We start from the raw sequence: 25395 nt of genomic DNA, 5'->3' as shown, positions 1-25395 counted from the left end.
CCGTCTGGGGACTGGGTGGCCTGTCCACGATGGATGGGCTTAGCCCTGACGGAGCACCAGGGTGCCCGCCCAGACCAATGTCTCCTCCTAATTCCTAGCATCCTTCCGGCTTTGAAATGGCCTCGTCGGACCGAAAGAGTCTAACCCAAAAGCTTCTCAGGAGCAGGCCGATGTGCGGTGGTATGACCGTTAGCGGGGCTGGGAGGCCTGTCCAAAGTCCCCTGTATGAGCTCAGTCCCGGCACTGCAGCACCATGGGGATGGAGCTGACCTGTGACCAGATCAATGTCTTCCCTCTAATTCCTAAAATCCTTTCGTCCCTTACACATACCCACAAAGGTTTCGCTAGACCGAAAGTGCAAGTCTTGATAGGTACTTACATATAGCCCTACTAACATAAGTTATGCATCCTTGTTCGCACTAATGTATCGGGACTGACGGTCGCCCTCTGCCTAGACACCTGTGAAGGAAGACAAATTGAGAGCACGTCCTTCTGGAACGACCGAGTAGCTGAGTAGCTTGTCTTGCTAGGCCCCTCCCGAGTCACGTTCCATTAGGATGGGCTCAGCCACTGCGAGGATTCACAGTGGGGATCGCCCAATGTCTCTCTTTCTTGCTTTCGGTCGAATGCTTTCGTTAGACCGAAAAAAAAAACACGAACAACTACCGTAACCAACCTTCTATTGGTATTTCCTCATACCGCGGCTGGTGACTGATGTCATAGAAATAATATGAAACCTTACAGTATTTATTTCAACATTAGCAAATGGATATCTACAGTGACACACTAAATAGACCGGGGAATGAGTACCCCTTCGATGCCCATCATTTGGCGTACACATTGCAATAACTGCACTGGCATAAGACGCACGTCCGCTTCATCCACACAAAGACTCTCAACAAACTAGCACGTAAACGGCAGAGGAATTGTGGCAGGGTAATGAGATACAGAGAACAGAGGCAACATACTGCAGCCTCTTGTATATCACCTTCGCTACAAAACATACACGGAACGCTGTAGAACACACGCCGTACATAACTCATCTAGCCTCGCACACACATTCAATACAGGCGGTAATGCCTGATCAGACACTCCACCCATTGAGAATTGTTTATGAGAAGGTAGCGGCAGTGCCCCGACGTGTTCTGCCATATCCACCAACAGAGGGCAGTGTCAGCGTGCGGGGCGCAAACCGCTACCAACAGCCGCGTCTCGAGAACGAGGGAGCCCAGGCGGCAGTACACGAGCGAGCTGAGAGGACGTGAAACACTGACTCGGTAAAAATAGCAGACAGGGGTGATAGCAGCAGCTCGCGGCCCAGCGCGGCAGATACTGGCACGGAGGCTTCGACCTCGGCGCTGCTGACAAACGGCCTGTCAGCTCATATATCATTCAGTTCACTGTCACTGGGCTGGTCGCGGTGTGCGAGGTCCCTCAGCTCGTCCTGGGCTCCGTTATTCAAGAGACACGTCTCCAGCGATCGCGAGGAAGAATATCTTGTTGGCAGAAGCGCAAAATGCCTCGTGACCGTCAGACCCGGTCCGCTACCTGCGCGCCATCTGTCCAGCGCCTCACAGACGCGCAGCGCCACCTACTCCACTCATTTCTCTGTTCCGAGCGCCGTCGGCTCAGTGCCTAGCTGGAGTGCGAGTAGGCGGTGTTTGTGTACGGCCCCGAGTAGATGGAGCTGCCGGCGGCAGAGGCCTCCTTGCGTCGCCGCCGCCGACTAATGATGACCATGATGGCGACGACGACGGCAATCATCAGCAGCAGGCCGACGATGGCGATGGCGATGGCGAACGTCCGAGGTGAAATACAGAGGATGTCGTCCTCGTCCAAGTCGTCCTGCCGACCAGAAAAGCACACCGTGAACAACTCAAACAGGGACACGATGAAAATCAGCAAATGATACCTCACTCCGTTCTGGTACAGCAATCAAATATCGCTCCAAGCTAGCAACCACTTCAGCCGCGCATTTATTGAGAGTGGTTCGAAAGGATGCCTTTTATGCACCTCTAATCGGGCACCTTTTCTCAGCAGAGCGTAAGATCACCGTTATTCAGTGTGACCGTATGATTACGCTCGCGTGTTTGAGTGCACACGGGTCGACGATCACCACGTAGTGCGTTTTTTGCCCCCACCAATGAAAGATGTGTCGGTCGTAAATACGGTCTGAGCCGATAAAAACAGATACGCCTTCATCGTTCGATGAGCGCACATTGCCGCTACAAAAACATCAACAATGCCCTGAAATAGGAAAAGGGACGTTCCCTCTCGGCCGCTTGGTGTCAACAATTTTATGGGACGCATGCCTGCTCGATGAAAGCGCCTCATGCAACGCCCATCATTAAATCGTAGCACGTAGCTGAGAAGCGGCGATAATTCGACGGCACACGGATGCAGCTTCATCGGTCAAAATAATGACGGCACGGGCCATGATACGGGGCGGCGTGAGGCGTTACCGTACCAGTTAGGAAGGGCACGGGTGGGACAGATCATTGCGAAACGGTAAGGTTAGGTTTTGTTGAGTACGTGCAGGTCGATACCGGTCGGAACGAAGCGGTACGGTCAGGATACGGATCGCCACGCGTCAGTAAGTGGCGATACGGACTGGTACGGTGCAGTGCTGGTTAATAATCCGGGATGGAACCCGCGCTATACGTACCCTGGAGAGCGGTCCGTTGGGGTCGTCCTCGGGCAGTTCCTCGCCCTCGTTGACGTAGAGTCCGTGGAACACCTCGATGACGGGCTCGTCGTCCGTCTCCAGGTCGGTGACGGTGGCGTTCTCCACCGCCCGTCGGCGACGACGCAGGTTCGTGCCGTCCTCACACACCGGGGGCTGGCGGGAGAGAAAACGGGAACGGTGAGAGCAGTGAGAACGGGAGACGTAAGGAGAATGGTGAGAACGGAAAGACGTGGGGAGAATGTGAGAAATGTTTTGTCAGACGTCTGGAGGTACGGCACAATAATAAGGGGACACAAGTTCTGTCTAGTGCTCACTGCCCATCAAAATATTAGACATTTATTGCTGGTGAAACATGATAACTTTGGGCACCATTTGGCTCAACAAGCAATCATCTACTGTTATTACTTAGAACGTATTTTTTTCTATACATTTGCTCATCAATTTTATTGAAACCCTTATGTTAAGTAACATTCTTATGTAGCATTTAATTTACATTTTAAAAGTATTTGCACGTTTGTGTATGAGTGGTTATTAAACAAGAGTTTAGTTTTTGTTGGAAGCACTTACCACATCGTCGCAGCCGCCCGTGTGTTTGAGGCAGAGTCGCACGTTGCACTGGTAATACACGGAGGCAGTGTACGGGAACTTGTGCGCCTGGAAGTTCACCTTCGCCGAGTTCTTGGTCTCGCTGTAGTTGAACGGGCCCATGATCTCGTAGTCGACGGGACATCTGTATGAGAGAGACGGCACACTGTTAGTCCTCCCGGCAAACCGTTCACGCTACATTAGTCTGATCTTCGAGCACGTCGTGATAGATGAAATGCACTTTACAGGGAAGCTCTATTATGATGAGTGAAGCTAATGTGTGACCTCTCATCCAGCGAACCGAGATGGGAGGCGGGCGAGAACCTGCACGACGCCTGCTGGAGCGCGACCGCCAGCTCATGAGGCGGATAGAAGTGCGTCGTTCGCGCCGCACCAGTCCCCCGGCGGCATATTAATCAGCCGGCATCCGCCGCACACCTCGCACGCCTTCTGTCGCCGGACGACCTCGCTAACGAACTGTTCGCCACGGTCGCATTGTTCCCCAAGCGTTGACCCGGCGAGGCTATTCAGATCGCTAGCGGGACCAAAGTGCCTCCTGGTGAAGGTACTATGCGATTAGTGAGCGGGTTTTTGGCCGCGTAAAAAGCCGTCGAGTTCGACACGCCGCCTGCCGCCTCGGCTGTGAGCCGGGCGCCTCGGAGGGACAGGTAGCACGCTTCGCTCCGCGCACAAACCACTTCCTGCCTCTCGACGGCAAACGGTCCCGCCGTGCTCGAAAGTACGCCGAGACCGGCAGTCAGCGCACTCCAGCGCGGCGGCGCGGCGGCGATCATGTGGTTAACCCGCATGGCCATTGCGCAACGCCTTGCATCATCAAGCGGACTTGGAAGGCCGGCTACTTTTCTCAGCCACTAACGCCAGAGTTGAGGAAGTGAGCCGTTGTGTGGAATCCCCAGTTTTGATGCCGTCTTGGTCACGCTGGCCGCCCCCGCCCCCGCCCCGGCTGCGCGCAGTGCCGCTCCAGTGGCGTGCCCAGCGGACCGTGCTCGTTCGCTCACGTCCCCTCCCGCTGAAGTGGTCGGAGCAGGACGACCCGTTCTTTGTCACCGTGCTGGTGTCACGACCGACCAGTCCCGGCGTCCGAACAGCAGTCACCGAGACGGGATAATTGGTCCAGTGCAGGCAATTTGAGCAGTAAGGAAGAACAGAGAGCCAGGGTGGCTGTGCAGAAAGAGTTGACCTGGCACTCTCTCGCGTGGTATTTTCCTATCACGGGAAAAATGGATTAGGCGACGAGCGTGACTTATATTACCTTGCCTCGATGCTGGTCGCAAATGTGCTGTCAGCCTTCTATCCAATTCCAATGCGGAGATTAGCCAGGTTTTTCAGTAGCGCCAACCGGCTGGAGGTACAACTGGCATGCTGCTTACGGTAATAAGCAATTTGTCGTCCGCAGCTATTCGTCAGTACCTTCCGGATGATCAATACATCATCTGTTGCCCACTGCTCACGTTATGTGCTCGATGTAGTAAACCTGTCGTTTGCATGTTTGCGTCCTGTCAAATAAAAATGCTGCAGCGGCGTATTTGCAGCGAAGCACGCACTTTTATCTGGTAGAGCTCGTATTTCCGCCTGGTCGGATGCGTGTGGTCTCTACGAGTCGTGCGTGCTGGGGTACTATCCCCGGCTCTAGCCACGGCAGTGAGGAGCGTCACGCACATCATCGGCTCTGGACGACCAAGGCTTTGCATCATTGCCAACAGTCGACAATCCAGCTGCCCGCTCACTATTTCGAAAGACTCAACAGAAGCCCCTCGTAACTGCTCAATCTTCAATGCAAGCTCCTCCTCCATGCTAGTTTCCTGTCTACTGGTCTCCGTCATGTCATAGATAAAAAAAAAAACCTCCAGCTCTGATGCCCGCTGCGCTGACCATCCAGCCATAACCAGCACCACGTCCTGACTCGCCGCCGGCTGGCAGCCGCTGGAGGGTGCGGTCAGAACCGTCCGCCCAGCCCTGTCCGCCGCCCGGCCCTGCAGTCCGGTCGGTAACGGTCCGGTAGGTATACCCGGCTGGCCGAGCAGCCCTGCTCGCAGGCGGACACTCACAGGCGGCCGCCGGCCAGCCAAGGTCGGCCGAACTGCCGGCCGTTCCGCCAGCAGCCGCCATGTTACCGGTCCAGCACGGCTCGGCCGTCAGGCTCCGGCCCTGCACATTTGCACCGACAGAGACATACATGGAGCGGGAAAGACCGACTAATGCTCGGCTCGGTTCTGTGTAGATCCGGCTGGCAGGGTTCACTTGCACGAGTTCAAGCTTAAAGAGCCCAAGAAATAAGCTTAGTGAAAAGGAACGCCACTTTCTGCTCGAAACCTTGGCATTCAGAAGCTTTGCTTTGTTACAATTCAGGTTCATTTGCTCCGTTAGAGGAGCACCCTGGCTGAGCTGGAGGCAGGTGAATCTTCATTCGGCCGCTAATGGACCTCCCTGCTGCCCACCGCCACCACGCCGGAGGCGGGCAGCTGACTGCTATTTCCGGAGCGGACACCAGCGAGGCGCAGTCGCCTTCACTTATCCATAATCAGCGCCGACCGGAGTCGGTGGGGGAGTCCAGAGGGGACCGCCTAGCGGGCAGTTCCAGGCGACGACCTTCCTCCGTGACTTAGGAGCGAGCTCCGTCCGTGCCGCGTCATGTGACACGCGCTCAGTGGTCACGAAATGCTGCGGTAAGTGCGAGGAATACCTGTACTGGTGACTACCGCCAGTCCTGAATGTCAGGCTTGGACGACAGAAACGAAATTTTAACCAACGAACGCTATTTTGTAATAGTTGAAACACGTATATTATCTAAACTACAGGGTGACACAAAAAAACGGTCATCACCAAATTTCGAATAACTTCGGAAGTTTTATCCAGATCATCACCAAACTTCGGCCACTTAAGGTCACACCTATGTAGCATACATCCACCAAGTTTCAAGTCTTCACTACGAATGCTTTTAGTACAGTGTGTGTTTTACTGACGCTCCACAATGTGCTCCAGGTGAGCGCCACGGCGCTGCAGGGCGTAGGCACACTTGCATCCGGCGGGCAAAGTTGTCGATAACCCGATGGCTGTGCACTTTACAGAGTGCAATGGCCTCTGGAGACAGTGCTCAGGGGGTGTGCTACCCCTGAAACGTTATTCTTATCGGGTTATCGGCAACTTTGCCCGCCGGATGCAGGTGTGCCTACGCCCTGCAGCGCCGGGGCGCTCACCTGGAGCACATTGTGGAGCGTCCGTAAAACACACACTGTACTAAAAGTATTTGTGGTGAAGACTTGAAACTTGTAGGATGTCTGCTACATAGGTGTTACCTAAAGTGGCCGAAGTGTGGTGATGATCTGAAAAAAACTTCCGAAGTTATTCGAATTTTGGTGATGACCGTTTTTTTGTGTCACCCTGTATGTTGTGAATTATTCATCAAATGATAACATTATTTTAAACATAGAATGTTGGTGGTAGGTATTATATTAGCTCCGTCTTACATGCGTAATACAATAATAGTTGGCTATCATGCTGTGTCATTCAGCAGGTTATCCGTTAGCCTGCTGTCCAGAATAAGGCATTGTTGCATTGTTTCGCCATGGATGTCATTTGTTGTGCTGGCGACAATGCCATTTTATGGCCGTCTGCTGCCCCGATGCCACCGTAACCCATTTCCTCGTCAGAGCGCAGACAGACGGCCAGTCCGTGATGTCATGCACCATGTGCCGCACCCCCGCACCGTGTAAGGCACGCGGCTGCGACCGAGCCACCGCTGCCCCCGGCCTAAAGACCGGTCCGATAACGCGGCACGTCACTGCGCGCCTGGCCATTGGCACGCGGAGCCGAGACCGCCACCTTCCGATCGACCGCAGGTCTGCCTGATGACCCATCCAGCGACCGAGACCGGTCAAAACCCAGCCTGAACGAGCAGCCAGTCTCACCGCGATAACAGACAATCAGACCCAGTTCCAGTTCGGAAAAATAAACACCTCAGTGCAGAGACACGTGTAAGACCCTGCAGGACGTTGTGACAGATAGGATCGTGATTGGCAGCGCACGATTCCATCTTGTCAGTCCAGTCGTCTCTATTTGCAATAAGTGATCGCCGGTCCGACCAGCACGCGCCACCCTACCGAGGCGGATTCGGGAGATCCAAAGAATGCTAGCGTGTTTGATGGGAGGTTCACGACCTGGTACCGCCCGGCTCCGCCGTCTCAGATCGGCCAGGGATCTTCTCTCGTGCAGGTAGGGCGCTCCGCCCTATCTAAGATGTAGCTACTTAGCTACAGAGGCACGCAGCCGCCCCCTATCAGACGCCGTTCCCAGAACTTGTCGAGAGGGGAGCCTGGGCGCCCGCCGTGCCACCCCTCTGCAGTAAATAACTGGGCGGGGAGGAGCGGCCGGCCATCCCAGCTCGCACCCACTCCCCTGTCCCGCACGTCGAGCGCGGCTGTGCAGTTGAACGGTTCACTCTGTTTGAAATGTGTTGGGCACTGTGAAGTGTGTAAGCGTACCGAGCTTGTGGGATAGGCTCTGCATATTTAACACGGCTCACTCCAAGACTAATTATGTTAATTGATTACCAGCTAATTCCTAATTAGCAAAGTTCACAAGTTCCCAATGCTTCGCTGAAAGCCTAAAATAGGCCGCAAATGGTAGCTAGCTAACATTCAAGATATTCTTACACTCTTTCTATTCTTACTTACACTCTTTCACTCTAATCTATCTAAATCGCACCAAGTAATAATCCCATGGAGGTGAGCTGGGTCAGATCTCAGAGAGATCAGATCTCAGAGATCTGATATGACCCTCCTCCGCTCCCAGTCCCCTGCGATACTCACCCCTCCGAGTTGATGAGCGGCTGCTCTCCCCACCCGAGGCCATCGCGGACGATACAGTCGACTGCCTTCAGGCCGTAGATGTCCTGCTCATCAATGGAGATATCCAGCGTCAGGGGGTCGCCGATCTTCACATTCTCCGCCACCGTCTTGTCCACGGTGTTGGAGTAGATACGCATCGTGCAAGTCGGCATGGGTGCAGTGGCCGTCAGCGGAGTGGTTCCCAGCTGGCTGTAATGCAAAGGGAGAACAGAGTGACGTCAGAGATTAGGTCATACAGGGGGTGACGTCAGCAGGTAATGGAGAAAAGGTGATGTCAATCGGCGGTGGAGAAAAAGATGACGTCACTTATGAAGTTGTAGGCCAAGAGAAATGCTACTGCGACGCTGCATTGCGATGCAAGCGTGCAAGGATGGAAATAAACTCCCCAACGATGCCATCATTTGATAGATATGGTGAAACTTCTAGGGGTGCATCTTATTGGTCCACAAATTAACGTAGTTCTGTTTTGTTGCCTTCTTACGTCATGGAAATGACTGAAGGACAAGATGAAGCTAGCTGTGAAAACTTTCGGACTCTGGATACCATACCAACATTTTTTTATACAGTAACACTGAGAAGAAGCAGAAATCAGCTGGGTGTGCTGCTTGATAGGGAGCCCGAATAGCTAAACCGGGAGTCAGGTCACAGAAGAATACATACGTGCAACAACGAGTTATCGCGGCTGTTGGACGTCGGGTGCTGCCGTCAGCAACGCCCAGAGATGAGGCGATTAATACAGAACCGTTAGAACAATGGGTGGTGATCAAACGAGCACTGTGACAAATATCTAAGGCTGGACTGTGTGCGGGTTATTTTCATGAGTAGATTAGTGACGGACAGGGCGGCTAAGCCAGGTTACAGTAGGTACTTCGCGAGTTGTGGATTAAATCTTCTAAGGTCTGGGAAAGTCTTCTAAAGGTCTGGGTAGATGAGAGAGAGAGAGAGAGAGAGAGAGAGAGAGAGAGAGAGAGAGAGAGAGAGAGAGAGAGAGAGAGAGAGAGAGAGAGAGAGAGAGAGAGAGAGAGAGAGAGAGAGAGAGAGAGAGAGAGAGAGAGAGAGAGAGAGAGAGAGAGAGAGAGAGAGAGAGAGAGAGAGAGAGAGAGAGAGAGAGAGAGAGAGAGAGAGAGAGAGATGCTGTATTTACGGACTCCTGGTCCAGAAATGGGGAATGAAGGGGAAATTCACTTCACAGGAAGTTCAAACATCGATACATACATTGACAAATTACCATCCATACAGAACTTTTGACCACATCTTCCTGATCGATGATGTACAAGCCAGATCACTACAGACCAATGTAGATATGATACGATTATCTGACATACTAATTCGTGACAGGAAATTCCACACCGATTTGCGGCGAGTCGCTTCATAGCCATCTACACTTTGCTGCGCGAACATTTCGGACGCACTGCAATACCGGTCGTAGCCAAAAAACATCCTAGCTGCATTATTAAAACAAACCTTAAATTTCCTCAAATCAGACATGTGATAGGAATGCCATAAGTGCATGTTACTAATATTCGAACAATAAATGTTGTACAAATACTTCTTCACATAGTGTGTGCACAAAGCAAACTTACGAATAAGGGAATTAGCTCTACAGCATAGTAGCCTGTACTGTTGTCGAATTTCAGAATCATCAGCTCTGGCGAAGTCAGAAGATATCTGATATCCAAGATACTTATAATCATTAACAAAGCTAAGAATCTGGCCACAGAGAAAAATCGTGGGTAAGGTCATGTCACGAAATTTCTTGGGTAACATTGCCATACAGACTTCTTGGAATTAAACAGAATATCGTGACTCACAGCATAACTCTCGCATATATTCAGCAATTTCTGCAGGCCAAATGGAGACGGAGATAACACAACCATATCGTCTGCATAATAAAAATGATTCATACTGCCCTGATAGTGGCATCCATAACCACTCTGATTAAGAGCCGTAGACAGATCATCCGTGTACACATTGAAAAGGAAGGGTGACAAAATGCCACCCTGTCTGACACCGTTAGACACATGGAATCCTATAGACACGGACTTGCCCCAACGAACCTGAAACTCCTGAGACTTATACCAAGAAGAGATCAGCTTCACCAAGTGGGGGTCAATACCCCTGTCAAGTAATTTTTCAAACAGAGTCCAATGGTTCACACGATCAAACGCCTTCCTCGCGTCGAGATAGCAAATGAACACCGGGCTACTGTTACGCAAATAATAGTCAGTGATCTCTTTCAAAGCATAAATAGCCATATCAGTCGAATGATTTTCTTTAAAACCAAACTGGTGATGACCAGTGCCGAGTTGCACAGAGCAACGGTTTAGAATTACTCTTTCCAGGACTTTGGAGCAAACGCTTGCAACAGCTATCGGCCTATAATTATCCTTCTCATTCAACTTTCCATTTTTGTCCTTTACAATCGGGGTTAACAAAACATTCGTGAGAGAGGCAGGTAAGAAGTTGTGACGAACAAACATTGTGAAACACAGAGACAAATGAATCACACAAGGAAGGCCGGCAAATTTAAAATGTTCGGAACATAAACCATCCTTGCCACTAGAACGTCCTGATGATAGTTCACCAATAGATTTGCTAACTTCAGCGACTGAAAACGATGGGAATGCGCATTGAACATTTGAAAGTCTGTGCACGACAGAGGCTCTCTTCTCGTTATTCTGAACTGTGTTCAGAATTTCCGAGAAGTGGTCTTTCCACATATTTGCGATATTAGCCTCACCCGACACACCATTAACAGTAGGTGCGAGAGGAGGAGAACAATTCAATTTCCTGACCTCTTTCCAAAAGTCAGCCATGCTTTGAGGGCTCTTTAAGAGTTTATCAGCGAGAGATTTTGCACGAAGCTCCTTCTCATTTTTCAAACAATAGCGAAGTGACAATTTGAATCGTGAACGAGCGAGACGCATCTGATTAAAAATATAGCCACCCCTAGGCTTGCCTATCAGCGCCCATAATGCATAAACATCCCTAAATAAAGTATGTTTCTCCTTGACAAGATCATTCCAGCCAGGTACAACCTTCCTTGCATTACAACCTAACGCTTTGCCTATCGTCCTATTTGAAGCCTCCCTCAAACAGGCAATCACCTGATCATAATACGCTGCAATAGCATCATGGTGGTCAGCAGAGGAGCAATCACTGCAGTGAAGCAATTCACCAGGAACGCGAATTTTATCCAAATTCTCTTTGACAGCAACTTCAAAAGCAGACAAATCCTCCACAGTTAGTGAATCCCATTCCACAACCCACCTCTGATCCACAAAGGGCGCAGAAGTATTGAGATCACTCACCCCCTCCTGAGACCTGATTTTCATCATAACAGGGAGATGATCAGAGCTAAGAATAGATTGATCAATTATGATATTGTTCACAAGCTCTAAGAAACCTTCAGTGCAGACGATATGGTCGAGCCATGATTCCGTACCATGTCCATCATTTAGGTGAGTTTTGGAGTCATCTGGAAGATGCATTGCATCGACCACGAAAAGGTTAGACTGATTACAAAAAGATTCTAACTCTTTGCCAAATTCAGTGGCCTTCACCATGTCAGCATTGAAATCACCAAGAATGCATACATACGGCGATTCAAAATCATCCATTATCGTTTTCAACTTAGCCAAACAGTAAACGAATCTATCAAAATTTTGGTGTGAACAGTATGGCAAGTACACCCCCAAGAAAAGCATCTTTACCCCATCACGATTTAACTCTAAGCCTACGATACGGTCATCATCAAAGGACATGGGAGTGACATAAGGCGCTAAGGTCTTACGCCACAACACAGCAACACCGCCGAATGGCCTACCTGCAACTAGCTCTAACGAAGGATCCATTGATGAAAGAGCGAACGAAACAAAATCATTGTGAATATTATTCAGAGTTGGGAGATCATCCGGAAAAAGCCAATGCTCTTGCAAGAAAACTAAATCAGACTGTTCACATAACTTATGAATGCCACCAGTGTTACGCTTAGAAGATTGGCAGTTGTAAGTGCTAATTTGTAGCATCAGGCATAAGAAGAAGAAAAAAAAAGCAAAAGGGCGCAAGGAGATAAAAAAAGTCACACGCATCACATCACATCACATCACACAGCGCCATTTGAAGTCCCCGTCTCAGAGGGGGAACCCACAGAGCCACGTTTCTGGAAGAAACGTCTGACAATCAGTCCCTCAGCCCAAAGTTGGGGATCCAGCAAGTCCAGCCCAGCTGATGGATTGACGATGTCGAGACGGTAGGACTCGTAGGTGTCAAATCGAGTCTGTAGCTTAGTCGCCGTCACCGACTCAGCGCCAGTCTGTTCCCGGACATACGAAGTGACAGCATCCTCACCAGTTCCAGGCGGGAGCCGTGACATGAACATGGAGTGACGTTTGATGGTGGGAACCGCCCGGATCGGCCCACCTGTACACTTTTTGGAGCCGATTACGATGGAAGCCGTCTGGGAGTGGGACGCCTTGCCCCTAGCACCGGCCGTGGCTCCCGCAGTGGTACTCGTAGATGCGACACCAGGCGGAGCGGGAGAGGGTCTGGGAGCAGGAGCCTTGCCCCTCTTCACCCGGTTAGCTACCGTCCAGTCCTCACCATCTTGACAACTGCGAACAGCCTGCACCACCCCAGCGTACGACAACTTGCTCTCAGGCTGATTGGCATCACACTCAATCTGGGTGACGGGCGTAGACTTGCAGGTGATAGCTTTTTCCACCTTTTCAGAAGTATCTGCAGTTACCTTGAGAATATCCTGCATCATATCCTTCATAGTACTAAGCTCAATATCCATAATCTGTTGTTTACGCATAAGTGAGCTCACATCAATGGAGTCAACTGAGATGGGAGGCAATCTGGCCAAATCGAGAGCGACAAACTTCGGTAGCTGGGATCTATCGCACTCGATCAGCATTTTCGCGATTCCATCCAAATTCATTTTCTTTTTGTTTTGGCCACGACGATTCCCAACTCTAATAGACTCGTCAACATAGTCACAAAGAAGGCTCTTGGCAGCCTCGACTTCATCATCACTGAAATTCTCACCCACTAACTTGACAATGACATCGATTGGAACACAGTCAATCTTACAGATCATGTAGCATAGTAGCTCATTAATTATCAAGGCCATCTGGGCCGCAACCGAAGATAAGTTTATGAACCTGCGGTTTTCAGGCGCTAGGCTCACAACGTCACGTTCTGTAAGAACAAATCGAAATATCGAGCCGTTATTCTTGATCACGACGTCGAACGGTTGACATCAAAAATCATTCAGTCCCGAAAATTCAAGCATATTTCAAGACAGCAATTCAAACACTTACGATGCTCCGGAAGATGAAATCTTGCTTCTTTGAAGAAAAGATTCTTCTACAGATGGAAAGAGACCAACAATAATGAACAATACTTCCAAAAACTTAATTAAATCCAGAGTAAATACGGAGCCTCCACAAAACCATCCGACGGTCAGCTGGCCAGCCAGCTGACTGGCCAGATTAGATATCAATATTTCCGGAAAGTTGTTTCGTTTGTCCAAATAACGTTTCCTTATCAGGAAAGGAAACAAAACGTTTTTACAATTTCGAAGATGTTTATTTTCATTTTACAAATTGAGAATTTTATCGAAACGCGTTTTTGAAAATCACAGACGCCGTTCGATCTTTCAACTGCACTTTGTTCGCTATATACCTTTACATACCAAAGGCCATTTAATTTTATTCAACCACACTAACGTCACGTTAAACGTGACAGAAAGTAAAACCCACTGTCAGAGTTTCGTAATTTCTACGTGGAAGCTTGCTGTAAATCGTTCTTCGCAGTTATTCCGGCAGTGGCGATGCCTCGAGGAAGTGGTCAGCTTCTGCGCTCGTGGTCAGCTCGTGAGCCCCCTCAGAGCCGATTTTGGGTCAAGGTCAGAGACCAGCCGGTTGCACGGCTTGCATATTTGTCGAATACCGCGGCTTGAATCAGCTGATCACACCTGATCTTTTCAGCCCCGGCTGCTAACGCACTCAGCACTTCACTCCTAAAACAAACACAGATAATTGTCGCATCTAGAGTGGAGTGGCGAGTTTTTCTGTAAGACCGGCCGGCCGGTGCAGATGCACGTCAGCCTACAGAGACGGCCTTGACTGGCGAGCAGGACGGTGTCGTCACACACCGACCTCGGCCCGAGCTGTCCTCTCGGGACGGACGCTGCCGTATACGGGCACCCTGACAGGACTATCAAGGACCATCGGAAGGGTCAGACAAGGGTGGACTGCACACAGCAGTCACGCAAATTTGCAGCAGTATCGACGTGGTAGAAGACTAGGATGAATTCGTCGGACGAATCTATCGGGCTGCAGGGATTTGTGTCGAACACGAACAGAAATTACACACAGAGAAACGTCGACAACATAAATAACAGAGCACAAGAAGAGAGCAGGCAACACACACACACATGTATCGGTCGGTTGACAGGGTTAGCGGCCGACACGACTCCGCCCCGGCGGGTGGTCCGCCGTCCAAACCAGCCTCTCTGGAACACCGCACAGCCACAACCATCTGTGGCGTTAGTGGTTAGTCACGACCAACATGCGTGCTGCACCGTCGGTGGCGGCGGCGGCGTCACATACCTCACGCCCTCTCGCAGCTGCGGTAGCTCGTCGCTGGGAAACAGAGGTCACGTCAGGTCAAGTCAGGTCAGATGGTCGTCAAAGCGGTGGCAGGTCAGGTCAGTGGGTGCCGGGTGTGGCCTTGAAGACAGATGTTCCGATCGACTGCAAACGTGCGGGTGCTTGCATCAGAACTTCCACCCCCACCCCTCCCCCGCCTCCGGCCGCCAACCGTCGTCATTCAATGGCCCGATTTGGTAACGCGCTGGCCGCTTGCGTGCGCTGAATGACTAAGAATGTTCAGCGTGTGCTGACAGTGCTGCCTGCTCGGTGCCATCGCCTGGCCGGTACCTCATCATCAAGCTGGGCTCGTGTTAACGAGATGAAGAAATCAGGTCTACGAAGTGTAATGCTTGTAACAATTTAGTTAGAGCCGTCTTTCTCGGTCAGACACTTTCCACAACTAAGGTTGCGCGTTGGAGCCAATGGAGTCTGCAATAATTTTGCAATCCAATAATAGGAATTTAAGAGAAATAAGTGTATGAACTTAATTCCAAATTTAACAAAGTTTTTATATTTTTTATTGTTTCAGTGAACGGATTCATAGAGTTGGATTGACGTTACTTAACGTTGTTCCTAAATCCGTTGCATAGGTGCACGATTTTTAAATTTAGATAACAATCTGATGATGGGTTGATAGCGTTTTATCGAGGTCCCGTTACAATAAAAAACCCGGCGAACTTCTTTACCCCACCAGCCCCCGCCTGTGCGTGCGTCTCCGCCCGTTCGTTTCCGGCGGGCCGTATCTGCACACTATCTATGCACGCCCTGTGGCTTTGAGCACCATCTCTGCACACCCTCTGGTCCCACCCCTGGCCCAGCGAACCTGCGTTAGCCTGGGTCGCCGCCCTGCTTAGACCTGATGGAGTGAGCCTTAGCTCTGAATGAGCGCGATTGGATGGATTAAATGCGTACGGAATGGTCATGGCTGCAAGTCTTTTCAGGTGAGCTTGCAGTAGGAAAGCGGTTTTTGCAGTGGTCTATGTGTCTCATGCGCGGCTGCGCGTTCTGAATGAGCGGGTTTGTGCGCGAGCGGGAGCACGACTGTGCGGCGGCCGCCTCGCCGGGCGGGGTCACTGTCCGGTCAGCCGCGCGCCGTGGCCGGTCCGCCGCGCCGTGTGACCTGTCTGCTGATCAGTGACTGTGGGGAACCACTGATTGGTGGTCCGGTGATCCTGTGATAGGTGGTCCAATAACCGGTCCTTGGCCACCCCTGACCCAGTCCGCCAGACACACAGATACGCCGGTGTGGTTTGTCATACTGTCAGTCTGCGGCGTTGGTCTCAAAAGTACTTACATCTCAACGAGTGTAACTGCGTGCAACAGAGACCGAGTGAGACAAACCACACGTGCACTGGGACACCAGCGGGGTGTGGATAGCTTCATCCGGTATGGACAAGAGAGGGATGTAAGCTAAGGTGACCAGTCTTCTTTGACAGGAAATAAAACGAATGGCCTGTCTAAGGTCTACCTTTGCGTTGCGGTGGTGTTAAACTGCGATATGCGGTGCTTCGACGCCTTTATGGTTCATTCAGGCCATAAATCGACGGATAGACGTTTATGTTTTGGGTGAAATACGGAAGTAATAAACCAAATCGAGCACCCAGTTCGAGGCTCAACTCGGACGTAAAGCACGGCAGTTAAATTAATCTAGAAGAATGGCAAAAGAAAGAAAAATATTTTATTGCAAAGTTCGACCGGAATAGCAAAAGTGAAGTTTGCTGTTCAAAATGTGCACCACGAAGGCGTGAAACTTATAAGTTATTTAACGTCAATAATGAAAAATCTGGGTATATTAAAATAAAACTTTGGTAAATAATAAGCGCAATGGATTGTTAAAGTCATGGTCAGGTCATGGCCATCATGCCCACTTTTTAAGCATAAATTATGTTCTTTGGTCATCGATGTTATTTTAAATAACAGTTTTCCATTAACTCACTTGTGTTCGTTTGCAAGGCACTGATTACCAGACCAAATTACTATTCCATGAGCAACTGCTGTTGTCATCAGCGTTAGTATCAAGCCGTGGACACATGTCGCAACTGCCATGACCGGTGGGTCGGGACCATCGGGAGGATTGGGAAACAAGTTCTGTCACTGTTAGTCCCGGTCGTCTGACCACCTCCTGTCGCAGTGGACGGTCGCAGTAGCCAGTTCTGGTTGCGATACAATACCAACTGGTTCAGCAGGTCAGATTTCGTAGATCCTTCCGTGAGTGCCACGCAAGTACGATGTCAGCGAGTAAGACTGACGGTGACTTTGGTAACATGTTACTGGCTCAAAGTTTGCAGGAATGTAGGCAGTTACTGTCTAAGGCACTGGGCTTCATTATTATGTCAACTTCGTCTAGTCATGTTATCATTGTGTTGCTACTGTTAAACTTTACGGTGCACCTGTGTGTGTTGAGACTGTGTTACTGTTACTCGCCGTGTACATTGTCACGGTGCTCCGTGTCGGGTAGTGGTACAGTTTCCCGTCAGCGCTACCTCGACCGTTGTTCCGGTGCCGACAACAATACATCGCCCGCCTCCGAGGCCGGTTCGAGTGCCGTTTCCGTCTCAGGGCTGGGTGGTAGTGTATCAGAGCGGGGAGAAATGCCGCAGTGTCATGCAGTCGGGCAACTAACGGACCTCAAGGAGGCTCGGTTGTGTCGGTTGTCTCTATGGAGAGGTCACTTACGGTCCTTCTCAGGTCATGATCCTACTGCAAGTCACGTATAAAGCATACATGACCCAATGGTTTGATCCTTGGTAACACCGGGTTAACTGAGTGTTCTCTTCTTCTGTTGCTTGTCTGAGAAGTGTTCTCAAACTTTATAGTACGCTGCATTAAGCATGCTTAAGTCGCCGATGCTTATGCTCTGTGACATCAAAAAGCACCCGAACCGTATCTTACAGCTAGTTGCATGCATGGTTGACCACCAGTCTCCCTACCTGACGTCGAAGTTGGCATTAACGGCCTTCTCGCGGGTCTGGTACTTGCAGCGAATGTGGAAACCGCGGCCCTGGTTTGTAACCAGCTTCCGGTGCGGCTGCACCACGATTGTGTTGAAGTATTCGATGTCCTGGTCCTGTGGAAGGAAAGTAGCATTCAAATTGTCGGATTCCTTGCACCTACATGCACATGCAGCTCATACTTTTTGTGATGCCTTGTAGGTAGTTTGTACTGGTATTCAAACAGACCGCAAAGCTCGCTTGCCTAACCTCTCCATTTAAGCTGAAGTTAGTATTCCCAGGAAAGGCACCATTTACAGTTAAGTTTCCTTTTCGCACGGTCCGGATGAAGGGAAGTGTGCTTTAGAGAGAGGCGGTCGTTTGCGTCGGGCGCTGGTGTTGACTGATTCGGGTCGACTGGAACGCGCCCACTGGGCAATGAACCTACGGGGCGCACCGCACTGTGCAAACAACTCCTGTTTATTCATGACTTAGACCCAATCTGAAAGGAATGCCTGGAAAATAAGACCAAAACAAGGGACTCCTGGAAACACAAACTCTTGTGGAGCGTGGCCGTTTGGCAAGTCTCTATTATCGCGATAGTGAGAAAAGAAACTTAGACTTTGGGTTGGATAAGAGTGAGAAAGACGGCAAATATAAGCCTCATGATACCTTTTCATCTTTAATTAAAGCTTAATTCGTCTGAAGTCATTGAAGCAGTATGCTCCAATGTGGTAAGGTATATGGTCCGATGTATCAGAGAGTTCGACGGAACACAAGAAAGGAAAGGAGCACTTGAAAGAGTGACTTAAACGCCTGGTCTGAGCTAGCAGGACCACAACACCGCACAAGCACCTAACACCAAACACCCCGCTCGCCATTCGCGGCACGTATGCTATGTTAGATAAGGTCGGCGATAATATTATCAGCAGGGCGTAAAAGCCTAGGTCGGGGTGTGCCCAGGTTAAATATGCTGGAAAAGATGAGCCGGTAGATAAGAACGTGTGCTTCGTGCGCTGAGGAGCACCACTGGCAATGAACGGGCCTCAGGGCGGAGTTTTGATAGCGAAATAGATAGAAACTGTTCAGTTGACCTCATCCTACCAAAAATGATTGAATGGCCATATTCTTAAGCCATGATAAATTGAAATAAAGTGGCGACAAATGATAAAAGGATTATCGATTGAACAGGCACACAATATAACAGGTGAACGATGGACTCATTAGAAACTGTCCAAAAATGGCTATAATTGTCTTCCGAGAAAAGGTGTACTGATTTGGATCAGTTTGTTAGGGCCAGGATATTCAACTTAACTACCTTGAATATATACCTGAAAGTGTATTCTGCTGACAATATTAATACGCTCACCTCCTGCAGTGCCCCAGCAGTTTGTTCTGGTTTACAGTTTACACGAGCTCCAAGCTCCCACATCCCCGCGGTGGTTTGCCCAGCATAACAACACCTTATGTGCCAAGTTCAATGCTACCGGCCGCGGCTGACCGTGACCGCAGCCCCGGCGGCACGGCTCGGGGTCTCTGCCTGGGAGCGCTCTCTCTCCCCACACAGCATGGTTCCACGGCACGACCTTGGCTGGCGGCGGTCAGGGGCACCGGCCTGCCATCGGTGCTTTTTGTCACCCACCTCAGCCACAGAACGACCCCTTTTTGCCGGAATCGGCCGGTCAAAAGCCCGCGGTTTGGAGTTCACCGAGACGACAGAGGTAATCGGGGGACGTGACTTTTCCATTTGGCGGCATTCAACGACGAGGGCTAAATGATAGCGAAGTGGTCAATAAAATTGTAATATACATACGACATTGACAAATTTCAAATAAGCTGAAACTGGCTAGGTTTATATCTCATAACCATAGCAACATTTTTCTTGTTTGCTAGATAGTTATAGTTGAAGCTAACAATGCTCCTCTTACAACCGGGTGCACCGTTTTCATTTAATTTGCTGATTGGATGGGGGTCGTCAATATCTGCAACTTTTTGGATTGTTTCGCATGCCATTCGGCCACAGTCAGAAAACAAGTTCAATAAATTTGTTCGTGGGAACTTGTTAAAGAGGTAAACAAACAGCTAATGCTTTCTCATGACTCGGCCAAGGGCTAAGACCATTTTGTCTTGGGAATGCTCACAGAGCCGGGACCGAAGTTCGTCATTTCAATGCCTCCGTTTCCCACCACTATTGTATATTCCGCGAAACGTGTGCCGATGAACCGGCCATTCACACGAGTCCCACGCCCGACAGTCCTCTAATAACCGCCTGCCGAACTGTGTGAGCGACTAAGGGCATCCAGAAACAACTTGTAATGATGTTTTATTGGGAGGCTCCAAGCTAATAACCTGTCAAAGTGGGCGGAGCAGCGATATCCCATTACAAGTGTCCGTAGATCTTCCAACTGACGGCACACCGCAGTAGGGTAGAAACTCATGGTTAATCGTCCATGGCTTGATAAATATATGGAAAATATAAGAAAGATAAAGGCTAAAATGAAGGTCTCTTCGTGCCATCAGTCTGGGACTTACGCTGTGGAATTCCAGGATAACGCCTTCCCAAAATAGGTCCTCCCCCGATCCTTACCTCTTCCAGGCTCATCGTGTTGCAGCTGCGCAGTGGCAGCCGGTATTTGACCGGTGCCGTGATGGATGAATACTCGGTCATGCAAGTCGAGTTCTTGGAGAGGCCCTTCGGGTAGATCATGCCGTTGAAGGCGCTGCTGGTGAAGATGGAGACCACGATGTCGTTGCTGTTGCACTCGATCCGGACATCGCTGACTGGACTTTTTGCCGCCAGGAGCGCTGAAAACGACAACCCGGTGAAGAGATTGAAACTGTTTGAAACAACATAAGTTTTCTTGAACCCGTGTTGTCTGAAGGGCACTTACTTTCTTGTCTTTTTACAAGATAAATGCCTACTTCCATTTGCTATCCCAACGACGGACCTTTTCTTTGATCTGCATTTAATTGGTGCATGTAGTGAACACTTGACTGTAATGGAGGTGAAATTAATCCAATAATGCGAACAGGTCAGCCATAATTAAAAGAAGATGATCTAGTCTTTATGGACGAAGCATGGGATTCTCTCAGAGATACCGGCAAGCACCGGTCGTTATTCCGTTATTTACGCGTCACTCTCCGGAAGCGAGCGCAGCTGTCCCCACTCCCTCGCCCATTTACGGGTCCACTGCGGCCAACAGAAGAAGTTGAGATGAAACGGGAGCTGACTTACGTTTCTGCGCTGTGGTGACGGCCGCGGCGGCAACGACCTGTCGACAGAGGAGGCTGCGTGAGACGCCTATCGGCCGGGCAGTAGGGGAAGTTGGGGGAACGCCGAAGACTTTTTTTCTGACGCCCGTAGCACGCAAGGTAGACAACATACGCTATTCTTGTTGGCGTCATTCGAGAGGTCAGTCTTTTGCCTTTCAAACATACCAGGCGCATTTGATGAATTCGCATACCGTTAAGCGCACAAACTAAAAATATCAAAGAAGTGACTTTTTCGGCGTTGCCCCGGACTGCGGGGAAAGCCGAAAATGGGAGAAATGATCTACGGGGAATGCCGACATTGATGTTTTGCCATTTTATCTCAAACTTTATCCAGAATTCATCAAAGCTGACACACGTTTCAAGAGCTTGAGGACGCGGTGCACACTGGAAGTTATAATTGTGTGATATAATAAGAAAATGCCAGGTAAATCATTCCTTATAGGTAACATGCCGTTGTGTCGGTTGAAAGTGTAATTTGTGTGACTAAAAATACGCGTTGCTATTCTACAGCAGTAAAGTCCACGTAGCGTGCTTTTAACACGTGCGTAATCGCACGTTTTCGGCATTACCCCAGCCAGCCATACTTTCATTTGCAGGCCCATAACTTTTCAACGTGCTGTATAAATTTCAAATAGACAGCACACTTATGCGAAGACATGCTAAAGATTACTTGACCGAATTGGCCAGACAAACGGTAGCATAATGAGTAAAAAGTGCAGCTTCAAAGGCGCATGTAGTACAAGAAAAACGTACCTTGAAAACGCTCTTGGCGCCCTCACAGTCGAAGTATTCCGAATGACGACTCGTAACAAACATGCGATAATTGTAGTCACTTAAGCTTCAGAGCATCACTGACAGGTGGCATCCATGTCTTACGGTTTTCGAAATATCTCGAATTTCGGCTTTGCCCCAACTCCGGCATTGCCCCAACTTCCCCTACCGTTACTGGGAGAGCCCAGGGGACACGGGATGACTGTCGAGTGGAGGCTGACGGGCAGTTTGGGACCAGTGATGAAGGGCCAGGCAGGGCGGTAGGAAAAGCAGATCATCAGTCATAGGAGGTATTTGGGATTGATGATAGGCGCCCAGACTCCATCGCTGATCCTCCGGGTAAACACTGGGTTTGGATTCATCCTCTGGCGTTTCAATAGCCGGCCCTGACTGCGCTGACGGTGGGCTGACGCCTCTCTCATGGGTCCGGTCAGTCACCCTGAGCGGGACGGGCCGTCAGCCGCCGCCGGTCGTGACCCGCCCTGCTCCCACGGCTGCTGACGGAGGTGCCGTCATCAGGCGTCATCGCCGCCGCGCCGAGTCATGGGAGCGTCCGTGACCCGTCTGACCCGGTGTGACCCCGCAGAGTCCGCTCCGGCAGAGCTCTGTCCGACGCCGAGAACTGTCCAATCGCCGGATGCGAACGACCGGTCATAAAGGAAGCCAGCCACCATGGAATAACACAGCGAACAATACTGTAGGCCAGTCAGTGGCCAAGGTCGCTCGATTTGGGCTTGTGCCGACAATGGTCGCTGGATTTCTGGGATTCGTTCCGGCAATAAACGTAATTGGTGTGGATTTAGCCCCAAAGTTTATATTACCTGTTACATTCACCAATTTTTGTGAATGAAACGATTGGAATCGGAAAGCACCGAATACAAATGTAAAGCCATGTTGTATTTATAGGCCTTGCCACTTCAACTGATTTTTGATAGTCAAAGCTGTGACAGACATAACAGTCACCCACGTCAAAACAGTTTTCCGTCCCCAGCACGTGTATGTAGCTTGCATTTTCGATAGCTTGTGTAATGTGTAGCTTGTGTAGCGTGCTACACGAAAATTGCGCATTCAATCAAGTTCCAAACACATTTTACGTTCTGTATACATTCATCATTAGCGCAACACGATTCGTGTAGCATCACTGTGACACGAAGGGGCTCTTTCAAGCTTCCGATCAACAAAAGACATTACGATATTGACCATAAGGATGTCGGGCGGAGCATGGTGGTATGGTCTTGTGCGGAACTGCAGTCTCCAATGAGGGACGCTGTCTGTCGTTGCAGTCTCCATATCGAGACGCAATTACCGTATCACCGTCGGTATATACTTTGTTATCTTAGAAAACAACATAGAAGAAGCTTCCTGCATCTATGCCAAATAAGCCGAACGAGGTACGCGATTACAATTTGTGTGATCGCAATGCACCTTTGAAATCTTATTCGGCTCTGCAACATGAGTTTTAGACTAGAAAGGAAAATTTTAGACCCATTTGATTATGGATAAACATACTGATATCGGTCCAAGAATGAGCAAGTGATGCTGAATACCTGGAACCGGGATGCATACCTGTCCTATATGGCTACGGCCCTATACTTGGCTACGGCTAACTAATGGGACTTTCTAATCATTCTATGCGGCTTGCTAGGATGCGTACTGTAAGTACTTGCGTCACATGATGTGCTCAGAGCTTGTATTACGACTTAAAAAATATAGTAAATTGTCAGAAAAGAAATCGAAAAAGTAAAGAAAGAGGGATTGAGCGAGAAAGGAAGAGAGATTAGGAAAAAGAGGGACAGTTGAACTGGTGCCTACGGTTTGGGCATGTAAAGACCTCTGTATACCGGTACGCTTGGGTCGGATAAACAGCAGCCGTGATGTTAACTGAACAAGTCTATTGTTATCTAGGGCTATTCCCCCTCCCCCATGCGTATTTAGACCGGTACATGACCTAGCCAAGGCCACTGCATTAGCGCTGCTGGCGCTCCCATTCCGAGGGTGCGGGTGTGTCGGTGTGCCCGTCCCCAATGTGGCGACATCCGACCTTATCAGACCCACACGGGCTATACGCTCGGTCCGCTGCACTCAACTGCCAAGGTCGCCTGCCTTCAGACTCAGCCGGCAACCGGCAGCCGGTAACGTTGAGGCTCGGGTGTTCACTGCTCGGTCATGTAGTGACGGTTAAGATAACAGAACAAAACAACGAAACACTGTTCGAAATTTCACTTCCGTGACATGTTCATTGCGGCGTGCGCCTGAACTGCGGCTGAGACAGTTTGCGAAACGGTCGTGCATGATTGTGTTATGCAATGGGAACAAAGTCTTTCCGAACGGACATTGCGAAGTACCTCTGCATTGCGGGGTGTAACTGCTGGGAGACATTTCACCAATAAATCTCTTATTGCACGATGTTACACACCAAACAAGCTTCATCCTGAGCATACTCACCATCACCAGGCGTTTGAACAGCTCGCTCTGCATGATGACGTCACGGAGAGTCAAGGTCGGCTACGGGGTCCGGGATCGGTCGGCGCTGGCCCTCGACAGGGGCGCGGTGGGCCAGTCACGACGGGGCGGTGAGCTCCGCTCCGCTCCGGACGCTCCGTGACACGTCCTCCCGGGGTGACGACGCGCGCGAGACTCGCCGGTCAGCGGCGCAGCGACCACACGCCTACCCGCACCACCATCCTCGGCCGACTGCCGCCGCTACCGACGGTGAAAGGAAGAGTGGAGCTCCGCCGCCGGCGAGCGCAGCGCCACCTACCGGCCGATGGAGCCCACCGGCAGCGGCAGGCTGCCTGTGCAGCGGCAACGGAGGGCTGTGGTGCAGGGGCGTACCCAGGAATAGCTTCTGAGGGATACGAGCCGGCTGTGTGCTCAAAATAGGTAGATTCCCCAATAATACATTATGCTGCAACTCTTTTTCATTAATTCATCAAATTTGAAAAGTTTACATTCTGCTGTATTTCTCCCTCGTCTAAAATTATCATCGAACGCCTCTGGCTGGCCATCGGCTTACTATCCCGGTGTGAAACACAATCAGCTGAGCTGTCAGAGATGATATCCTACCACGGTTGGAATGCCAGAGGCACCCGTTCCCGCTCTCAATGCCACCGTCCTCTACATACATCGACTTCCAGATTTTTATCCAACGACGGGAGACCCTCTGCGCCTGTTGAATGCGGGTCCCAGTCCAATCCCTCTCCGCCCGACGGAACTGCGGCTCTGCTGGCACGCTGGCCGGGCGTTTTTGCGTGCAGGGGCGTCAAAGGCGCCGGAGCGAGTTAGTGCGACAGCGGCCCGGAGAAAAAGTTTCTGGTGCGGCAGGCTCGGCCCGACGGGAACCATACGGTCCGGTGCAGAGACCATATTGTTCGGCCAAACAAGAGCCGTCTAGGCTCTGATACTGTGCGCTGGGGATTAGAGATTATCTCCCTGGCTTATTATACGTTCGATCAAGGAATTTCAGGTCCAGTTAGATCGGTGAGGCAGTGCAGCACAGACTCAGCAGACCTTCTTTTAATCAAAGGCAAACCAAAAGGTCTGTAAATTTAGACCCTGTATTTCAATCAAAGACAATACATTTTAGGAAAATTTGGAGCCAATAAAACCACAAGTCCCAGACA

The 25395-nt window shown here is 50.2% G+C and overlaps 1 protein-coding gene across 2 annotated transcripts; it reads right to left on the bottom strand.

The window, feature by feature from the left end:
• Positions 1-731: 731 nt before the first annotated feature.
• Positions 732-24489, bottom strand: LOC122371276 (cuticlin-1-like). Of its 2 annotated transcripts, XM_043347458.1 has the most exons (9): positions 24218-24489; positions 20964-21000; positions 20316-20533; positions 17729-17865; positions 14757-14789; positions 8101-8328; positions 3254-3416; positions 2666-2839; positions 732-1845 (listed from the first exon to the last, which is right to left on the bottom strand). In XM_043347458.1, the coding sequence occupies exons 1-9, from the start codon at positions 24248-24250 to the stop codon at positions 1636-1638; spliced, it is 1233 nt and encodes a 410-aa protein (XP_043203393.1). In that variant the 5' UTR covers positions 24251-24489; the 3' UTR covers positions 732-1635. The 2 variants fall into 2 exon arrangements, with proteins under 2 accessions (XP_043203393.1, XP_043203395.1); XM_043347460.1 differs by lacking the exon at positions 14757-14789 and having other exon boundaries at positions 24218-24487.
• Between the last annotated feature and the right edge of the window lie 906 nt (positions 24490-25395).

This window comes from Amphibalanus amphitrite, unplaced genomic scaffold (assembly GCF_019059575.1).
Source record: "Amphibalanus amphitrite isolate SeventyFive unplaced genomic scaffold, NRLGWU_Aamphi_draft 001225F_arrow, whole genome shotgun sequence".
Classification (NCBI taxonomy): Eukaryota; Metazoa; Arthropoda; class Thecostraca; order Balanomorpha; family Balanidae; genus Amphibalanus; species Amphibalanus amphitrite.
Note: the sequence above shows the minus strand (reverse complement) of the source record. Positions and strands in the feature narration are given on the sequence as shown.

Coding starts and splice junctions, on each gene's coding strand:
- LOC122371276 (XM_043347458.1), bottom strand. CDS start 24,250: ATGCAGAGCGAGCTGTTCAAACGCCTGGTGATG. Junction 17,866..20,315: donor ACACGATGAGCCTGGAAGAG/GTAAGGATCGGG, acceptor TTCCTTCCACAG/GACCAGGACATCGAATACTT. Junction 14,790..17,728: donor AATGCCAACTTCGACGTCAG/GTAGGGAGACTG, acceptor TCTGTTTCCCAG/CGACGAGCTACCGCAGCTGC.